Below are 9,903 nucleotides of genomic sequence, written 5' to 3'. Positions count from 1 at the left end.
CCCAACACCACACTACAACTACACACAAACACCACTGTCCACGATTGTTACGTGCTCAAAGCTCAATTGTTCAACAAACAAAAGGAGGAAACTATCGACAGTAACACCTTAAGTTATAATAAAATTTATACACAAATTATGAGTGACGTTTTCTTTTTTTCCACTGATAAACGAATGCGACGTGATACAGAAGATCAACCAAAGGATTTTCCAATTTTACAAATACATTAGCATAAGCTATTACTGTTCTGAATTTTGAATAACTAAGAATCTAAAAGTCATACAGTGATTTTTAATTAGTTGATGTGAAAAATTTTACACTAACAGAATATGAAAATTAAACATAAGCTAGATTTATTCAATAAACAAAGTTGAAGGAGGCCCAAAGACTACATGAATTTTTTGGACTTTTCCCCGTGAAATTACAACTTAATATTTACTCATTTCCTACACATTCATTCAAAATTTCATATAGTAAACCTTCGGCACTATAGAAAAGGCAAAAGAAAAATGAAGAGGAAATATAGAACATGTGTACAGTATACTCATCTGACTGAAACAGTATTGTATTTGCTATGTGCAGGTAGTCCAAAGATTTAGCTATCTATCAGACAAGATTGATTCACTCCATGAAAGTAGGAGATCCCTGACAACTGTTGGAAAGTCTGCACCAAAAAGATATTTGTATTCAACATGCGTCGAGCCATCATGCAGTAATGGCAGATTACAGCTTCATCATCTAATGGTTAAATTATTGTTTTGGAAAATATAATGGTTTTCTCCTTTGGTTCCTATTGTTAAAAGATACAATCTAGTCTTCATAGAATTTTTTTCATTTTTCCATATAACTCGTCTTATTCTTTGGTTAGTTTGTCCATTGAGTATTATTGTTTTTTGTCCAGAAAAAATAGTTTATGCACTATCAGTTCAAAAGGTTTTACATTGTCATCCAATCACACATTGTTATATGTGACAAGTTTATTGACTTTTATAGTAACAACCTTTAAATTTATATTTACCATGATTTCTGATTGGTTGACAATGCAAATTTTTCTATACTGACACTGCAGGGAAATTAAACTTGCTTGTTTAATTCTCTAATCCCTTTAAAATCATGACTTGTCTATATTCCCGTCTTTAAATATCACACATTTTGCATTTGATTCCTCGTTTTTTAGAGCCATGCAGACACTCAACAGATAAACCAAACAAAAATCTAAGTGACTATACGGGGAAAACACTTCGAGAACTAAATAACAACAGAAAAATGAGGGACCAAATGAAAAATCATGATATTTTGAGACAAAAAAGATAATTAAATCTAATTGAACTAAGTCATATTCAAGGTTCACAAGAACTTTACCTCTAGCTACTTCTACAGCCACAGAAGGTATGTCTATCTGATCTTCAACCAACCTATACACATCGACAAGCTGTAAAGAACACAAGTCAGAATTCTCCAGCACAAGATTATGGACTTTTAAGGAAGTGGAAAGGGTCATATTATCATCATAAACCTCTTCAATATGAAGCTTTGAATCTTCAGTCAAAGCAAGGAGAAGCTGTCTACGTATTCCTTCATCAACAAAGAAAAGGCGAGCTCCATCTTTGATTGTGCCTGTGAGGTCCAGTTTTCTTTCAACTTTTAAGTCTCTCTGGCTTTGCCTGTATAGACGTGCCTTGAGTGAATATTAAGGAATGACTAAAATGAAATAACCAAACATGCAATGCTGTTTTCTTTGTCACAGACGATGTTGTTTTAACAAAATACAGACGTGTTTTTCACTTGCAATGCTGGATTGTTGCTCATCTTGGCCACATTTTCCTTTGCAAGAACAATAAGGTTTTCAAGCCGTTTCCACTGGAAAAGGCCATCTTTGAATAGAACCTGAAACAAGAAAGTATATCAAACAAGGAGCAAAATGTTTACAATTACATAGCAAGTATGATTAAGTTAGCATTCAGAGTCTTAGAGGAAGAAAGAATACCAAAAATACTTTGGATTAATTATTGGTTGCTACTTAATACTTGCTAAGATATCTCCCAGGTAGTGCACTGAAAATTTCACATAAAGGGCCACTTGAACCTAGTGCCTTGACCTAGTTAGCAGAGTGAAGAGAGAAATATGGAAGGAACTTTGCAGCAAATCAAACTTCTAGCATGACTGACTGAATTGTGCAGCCACATATTGATTCCGTTCCATTATTAATAATATAACAGAATCACCTTTCACCACTATAACACAGGTGAAGATATTGGATTAAAGACACCAAAAAGACATGATGTCATGGTGTACAAATATAGGCATCTGCTTCAGAATTAAACCCATCATGTATAACTAGCATTATCTCCAATGACCATTATAAAGCAAAATACTTAGCATATGAATTCAAATGTAGCAGCTAAAATGGTACTATTGCATGGCAGTATGGCACTATGGAATCCCGTGGTCATCTTTCATCCCCACCCCTTCCTCAACAAGGAAAACCTGCCATTGTAAAATTTCTTACCCGACATATGATACTTCTTGACGTTGATTCCAAATTTTAAATATATATCACAAAAAATGAGCCTCTTTTAATTTGAGGAATGTAGATTATACAGAATAAAATTTATATGCAAAAAAGCTTATGCATTTTGAACAGAATTACTAACCTGTATGAGGCGTTCACGTAGAGCTGGATTTGGGTCTGTCAGTAGTCGCTTAGCCACATAAGGATAGGCAACCTATTTGTAATACTGGGGTTCATATTAGACTGAAAAATAAGGTATGATAGAGAAAGGACAGTTTTGACAGTTGCTCAAACTGATTCATTTACAATGAGGATGAAGTATTTGTTTTGTTCGACGAAAGTATTTAGAACTTCATAAAAAATGCCTTTTGAAAATAAGTAGCATGCAGTTTTCAAATCAACTTGAAATCAGAACAAGTCACAAAAATGGGAGCTTTTACCTCAAGAAATTTGAAGTCAGGTTTCATGGTAAAACAGATGCCTTCTTGGGTCAATAAAGAACGAATTACAAGTGAAAACCTTTCTGGGATTCGAATGGGATAATTGTAAACCAACTGGTTAAACTTTCCTGCAGTATATTTCATTAAAATATCATTAAAATGTGATTAAAGCATTAAAAAAACTAAAGTCTAATTACAATCAATACGTAACTACAGAATCATAAAAAAATAATGTAAATTAGTTTTTGATCCCTGTATTACTGTATAAGAAAAAAGATTTGTTCCTCCTCCCATAAATAGTGACACCCTCCATAAATATCACTTGGGGAAAATGTGATATTAAGAGGTAAGAATAAGATGGAACAACATAGTCATACAACGTGAAACTAAGAGTCCTTGTGATTTGTCCTCTTTCAGCTTCAGAGAGTATTCATTATGGCTTGTTACTTTTAACTCCTCCATTTAACAAGACAAGAAAATTCAATCTCAAATGGAAAACTTATTTCAATAAGCATTGGAGGACGGTCAAATGGTAACATTATAGTAATAGCTATTTATATTAAATAATCAAGGGAAAGTGCCTACCTGTGACACTACGAAAATTAAAATCTGACAGTCCTTTTCCAGCAGAGTTCTGCCAAATTGCTTCCAAAGCAGGAATTATAGGAGTCACATCAGTCCCTGGGGTCAGGAAGCCTAATCTGGTGAAATCATTAGCCATCTCAGCATAGTCCTCATTCACAGCATGGACAACGGCATCAATTAAAATCTGTTTATTTTGCTGAAGAAATAGAACCAGATCAACATGTTGTCAGCCACAAAAAGTATGAACTATGAAGTGCAAAACAAAGAAAAATTCCATACTCAAGATTATAATGGAAGTCATCCTAAAAGCAAAATATTTTCCCATTTACATAATAGATTCTCAAATGTGTACGCAATAGGTGTATTTGTGCCAATTCAGCAGGACACCATAAACATATCCACACAAACCCTTTTTATCTAAGAAAAACAGAAGGCATTAACTTGTCAAAAAATATAAAAGCACCCTCATAAAAGGCACATCTATGAATACTATGAACTACACATGTCAAACACCAATGCACACAGTTGATAGTTGTATATGATTAATGTCTAGGATGTTGCTAGCCAAGGATCTTCAATTGGCTGCAACTTATGCTTCTGGGGTTAATTTCATTTGAATTTGAAGCACTCCCAAGACAGAAAACCATCCAATTAGTCTTGTTCTTACATAATACAACAGTAAATACTAGAGCCAGAATTATTGCTTATTTTTCTTTTATGAAATAAAATTGTTTTTACTTCTTTCATTCAATGTATTAGAGTATATTACTCTGTATTCTTTTTTACCTGTCAGCTCTAAACTATAGTTCTAGGATCTGTAGTTATGACAACTGTCTCTAGTTATGACAGCTGTTGACAGTGATGTAAAGTGTAAACTAACTGTTAGGATAGTTAGTTCTCTAAGGTACTATAAGTACCAGTCTTGTAATCCCTAACCGTTTGGGTTGAATAATATTTTCCTCCATTCTCATTCTCTCTCTTTCTCAATATTAAAGTTTAATACAATGTGATACTTGATCAATGATCGTTTCAAAGAAGTTCCCCATCCATGTATTCAACAGGAGGCTCAAGATCTGTACACTCATCAGTACCCCTTGTACTGAATTATTTATAATATAATATTATTTTTGCTGATAAAAAAAAAATGTATTCAACAGGATTTATTAGATATAACGATGTATTTCATCACTGACTGGGCATTCTTTGTCTTTTCTTTTGCCTTCAGACAATAATATATAATCCCTTGACTTTCATATATCTCTCTCTCTAATATATTTTTTTCGTTTATTAAAAAAAAAAAAAGAATGTCAATGTTAGTGGATAATAAGTGTGCACTCCGTTCAACTGCATAGAAAGTTTTCTTACTTTCATGAGAAACTAAAAAAATAAGGATAAAATTTGATAAACATTCCCTTATTTTAGGGATATAATAAATCCAATTCAGAGTTAGAATTTTAACTATACAACATATAGCTATGTATAGTGGCCATAATCCTCCAAAATTTAATGGAATAAGATCAAATTAAAAGGCATGGGCAGTATGAAAATCTTTTAAAACATTTGGCAATTATATCATTTATTACTTCAGCTTAAAGGTTTTTTACTCTGCTGCAAAAACCAGATAATATAGCACATGTAAAATTATTATATAACTCGAAATATTCAAACACATGCAAGAAAAAAAATTGCTTGGTGGTCATCTGTGGGGGGAATGGGGGAAATATAGATATAAAAATAGTCACATGATTTTCAAAGCAGCTGTGTACTAAGACAAATGATATTCTTCTCTCACATCAAAGAAAGTAAGGGAGATCATATTCATTACAGCAAAACATGTAAAGTGCAACACATGGGTTTAAACTAACATATATTATAACTTTAGGCATATGATGCAATGACAAACATTCCCAGAGATGAATTATATATTAAGGCATGGTTAGTCCACTTCTGTTAACCTTAAATCCAAATTCACCTTATGGATGAACACAACTAAACATTTCATCATATGCCGTTATTTTATAGCATACCAAAACAATAATTGATCAGAGAGAGAAAAATGCAATGATCATTGCCCTACATGCTTGGCATATGAAGAATTACCTGACTGAGAACAGCAACATTGCCAAAGTCTACATATGCAATTCTCCCATCACGCATGGCAAAAATATTTCCAGGGTGAGGGTCTCCATGAAATAATCCAAATTCCAACAATTGTCGTAGGGCAGCACTCACTCCAATTGTTAAAAATCCATCTACGTCAATACCGGCTTCTTTGATGGCCTGATTCACAAGAAGGAAAATTATTAACCCAAAACAAGACAACAAATCATTTTGATTCACTATAGATACAATATATATTATAATCATCACCAGTCCAAATAAACAAACCTGTGGATTGGTACACCTGATACCATCAATCCATTCCATTACCAGCACACGTTGACCAGAAAATTGTTTGTAAACCTGAGGAATTTTGACAGTAGGGTCATTTTTAAAATTCTCAAGAAAGTCTTCAAGATTACGGGCTTCCTGAAATATAGATAGAGAAATCAGTAAATTTATTTATAACAAATATCCAATGAAGAAACACTCAAAATGCCAAGAAACAATATTTGGTGCATTGACAAGTTCAAAGCACACATTAAACTACCATTGACAAACACAAGGCAGTGCTGAGAAGTTACCAGGGTATAATCAAGCTCTTCCAAAAGCTTTTCACCAAATTCATCAACAATCAGCTCAGCATTACATCCCAATTTCTGTATGCTAATGCCGTTTAAGAATGAAGCCAAAGTGCGGAATAGGAAAAGGTCTCGATATATAATGGGCTCTATCCCTGGCCTCTGAACCTGCAAGTACACCAAAGTGTGTCTTTAGCAGTGGGTTTAATATTGTTCTAAAACTTTACTCTTTCCCCTCTGTTTAAATTTTAGCAATTCATTTGCAGCACTTTAATCATATAAAACCATAAAAGTATTTTGATAAGAAAAAAAAATTGATAAGTAGTATTTTGATAAATTAAAGTCATATTTGACAACAGTAATTAGGAAAACATCAAAACAAGTAGAAACTAGAAAAAAGGAAAAAGTCAAAATTCTTATATCACTAATTATAAACAAAGAGTCAAAGACTATTGGAAAAAAAAAAAAGGAATGTAATCAACAGATTTGGAACAGAATGGACAAATATCAATGAATTAACCCAACAAAATAATTATGTAAAACTGTTATGAACACAATGCTTTTAGCAAAGAAAACAGATCACAGCAGGATATTAAACTGTTATGAACATAAAGGCAATGGCTCAGATGCAGCAAAAAGAAGATTAATCAAAACAGTTTAACTGATCATTTGAAAAACTATTAGCTGACAAAGAAGCTATGGAAAATGAAAACAGTTATAACACAAGGTGAAAACAACAAAACCTTGATAGCAACATCCTCGCCAGTTGCACGTAAAGTAGCTCTGTAAACTTGACCTAAACTTGCAGCTGCTATTGTCTCTGATGAGATTTTGCTGAAAACAGCTTCAAGGGGTTGACCCAGATCCTCCTCTATGATTCTGAAGGCAATCTAGAACATTTTTAGGTCATACATCAGAATTATGATATCCAGGTGGCAATGGCATGACAAATGCTTAGCATAAATAGAATTAAAAAAAAACAGTTGATACTCGATGGTAAGTTTTACTTCATTGGGAAATGAAGGAACATCATCTTGAAGAATGCACAGTTCATTCATATAATCTTCTCGAATGATATCTGGCCTATTTGCAAGAACCTGTCAAATGAAAGAAAACTTCTTATAAACTGGAAAACTCTAAACTAATCATTGCTTGTATAAGCACAAGACTAAACAACACACCTGACCAGCTTTAATAAAGGAAGGCCCAAGATCACACAAGAGATTCCTAAGCTGTCGAGCACGATACGGAACAACCTCTTCATCCCTTCCAACCAGGAAATCATACACCAAGTTAGACCAGTACAAGCCCAGATTCCAAACTATCTCCACTCCCCGCAACATAAGTGACAAAATGGACCCTCTTGATTTTAATACCTTATTCCTCACCTAATAATCACAAGGAAAATGTCGTCAAATAAAAGTAGCTTTAAGTTAGAAACAATCATCCAGCAGATTGGCATGTTTTTGTTTTCTCTGGCAGCTAGAAGCTACCATCCCTTCTACCCACAGGGATAATTAACCCCATTTACAAAAAGTCAAAAACACTTATATCCATCTTATAGTAGCATGTGTAACATACTTTTCAGTTGTCATGTAGAATAATCTGAAGATTTACATTTTATAGCATACAGTATAATCTAAAACAAATTACTTAAACATTTGTTTGCACTCCGTTAGGCAATATCCCTTTCATCTGGATTTGTATTCTAAAAAAATGAGAAGGGAGTAATTCAGAGGGAAAACAAGTGCAAAGTTGACAATATATATAATTAAAAAAAATCAACAGAATAAAATTTTACAAATGAGATCACAATCACATGGATACCATAAATAGACAGTAAGAATCCAGTCCCTTAATTAGTGATTAACATTTCCACTTTACTTTCTAAAGTGTCCTTTAACCATCTAAATCCAAGTCCTCATACACTAACATAAAGAAACTGTCTAGCACCCAAAAACTAAAATATAAATATAATGAGTTACAGAGTTGTTTCTAATAATAGGTTGTTTTTTAAGCAATTACAAGTTGCAACTGATTCATGGACATTAACTAATTGCAAATGGTCACTAGTCCAAAGACTCAAATTTAATCTAAGCTTCAGTGCTTCACATACAATAAGTATTACATACACGAATCCATTTCAATCCCGAATTTACAAAAAATGAATTTGTTGCCTATGAAAAATAACCAAATAACAGTATTTTAGCCCTTGACGTTACCGAACATTTTAATCCCTGAAATTACAAAAATAAGACCTATAATGTTTATTTCAATCCTGAAACTAAAAAATAAGACCTATAACAACCAATTTATATAATTTTACTGTTTAAAGGACTATAAAGATATTTTTGTAACTGATTAAACTTAAACATGTGCTGGTAAGTTGAATGACTATGTTGGAGATCTTACATTGACTACTAACATGACCCAAATAGTGTATATAAGTAGGGGCAACTTCACCACAATAGCTAATTTTTGGAAATGAGTTAGACCCAAATCCAAATTCTAACAGAGCATATGCTTATCAGGCCACCCAACCAAGTAGTGATTTGTCTAAACTAATATATACTATGTACAGGTAAGGAGCAACAGCAACCCTCGAGGCCTCTACTCATGAACTAAATTTTGGAATTGAATTATGTCAAACACAAATTCTAGGAGATTAGTTTAACTTTAATGTATAAGTCATATACAACTCCAGTTATAAATAAAAAAGGCAGAGAGCATGTTTGTATTTCAGTTAGGAGAACTCGTTTACTTCTACTTTCAAAGCAACAAACTTAATTTACAACATACTTTTGAATCAAACTTATGTTTGCAAACTTTAATCCAAATATGCACTCTTCCTTCTTCATTTTGTGCAGTGGAATTCACAAAAGTGCTTTCCCAACTTCAATCCAAGCATATAGCCTGTGCTGTAGATGCTTCAAGACTAACTAACGAGGCACTTAAAACGCAACCGCAAACGCGTGAGAGAGAGAGAGAAGTTGAATGCGTACTTACGATCTCCGGCGAGTACTTGCGGAAAGGGATGCATACGCCACGCTCGATGTCGAGCTGCTCCAGCGCAGTGTTACTCTTATTGCTCACTCCCTGCAACGCCCTCGAAACGGCGCCGTTTGAAGCGATACTGCTCGCCGTCGTCGTCGTCGAGGCAGAACTCGAAACCCTCGCGCGCCGCGCCTTCTTCGCTCGCCGAAGCGAGGAAGAAGGAATCGATGTTCGCGGCAAGAACAGAGTCTCGCGACGGAGAAGGTGAGGAACCGTGCACGTCGAGCTCGCGTAGATGGAATCCATGGATGCGCAAACTCGAAGCGAAAGATGAAACCCTAAATTGAAGAGGAAATTGGGAGCATTTGCAAGTGACTTGTGAGATTAGAGCAAGAGAAATAAAAGAAGAAAGAACCAAAGCTCTACTTTGAAATTTGGTTTTTCATTTAAATAGAAGAGAAAATATGGTGTTGCTAGCGAAGACGACAGCCACAGGAACTAAAACACTTTGCATTGTTTAGTGGTGCACGTGGCTGAACCAAACAATAACCACAACATCCATTTTTATTTTTATTTTTTCTTTGGACCTAAAGTCTGATTAAGGATAATTTTATTATGTGGACACTTTTTGTGCTGAGTTGGCTACTAATCTGACAATGTTTATATTATTTTTTAAAATATAATTAGTAT

At 34.0% G+C, this 9,903-nt stretch overlaps 1 protein-coding gene across 3 annotated transcripts; it reads right to left on the bottom strand.

Moving 5' to 3' along the window:
* Nucleotides 1-329: 329 nt before the first annotated feature.
* Nucleotides 330-9,644, bottom strand: LOC114393734 (protein ACTIVITY OF BC1 COMPLEX KINASE 1, chloroplastic). Of its 3 annotated transcripts, none has more exons than XM_028355159.1 (14): nt 9,226-9,643; nt 7,401-7,607; nt 7,227-7,316; nt 6,963-7,109; nt 6,223-6,387; nt 5,927-6,067; nt 5,639-5,818; nt 3,539-3,734; nt 2,954-3,081; nt 2,656-2,727; nt 1,776-1,888; nt 1,518-1,665; nt 1,364-1,433; nt 330-665 (listed from the first exon to the last, which is right to left on the bottom strand). In XM_028355159.1, the coding sequence occupies exons 1-14, from the start codon at nt 9,517-9,519 to the stop codon at nt 601-603; spliced, it is 2,016 nt and encodes a 671-aa protein (XP_028210960.1). In that variant the 5' UTR covers nt 9,520-9,643; the 3' UTR covers nt 330-600. The 3 variants fall into 3 exon arrangements, with proteins under 3 accessions (XP_028210960.1, XP_028210961.1, XP_028210962.1); XM_028355160.1 differs by having other exon boundaries at nt 9,222-9,345; XM_028355161.1 differs by lacking the exons at nt 330-665; nt 1,364-1,433; nt 1,518-1,665 and adding an exon at nt 1,989-2,055 and having other exon boundaries at nt 1,777-1,888; nt 9,226-9,644.
* Between the last annotated feature and the right edge of the window lie 259 nt (nt 9,645-9,903).

This window comes from Glycine soja, chromosome 17 (assembly GCF_004193775.1).
Source record: "Glycine soja cultivar W05 chromosome 17, ASM419377v2, whole genome shotgun sequence".
In the NCBI taxonomy this organism is placed as follows: Eukaryota; Viridiplantae; Streptophyta; class Magnoliopsida; order Fabales; family Fabaceae; genus Glycine; species Glycine soja.
Note: the sequence above shows the minus strand (reverse complement) of the source record. Positions and strands in the feature narration are given on the sequence as shown.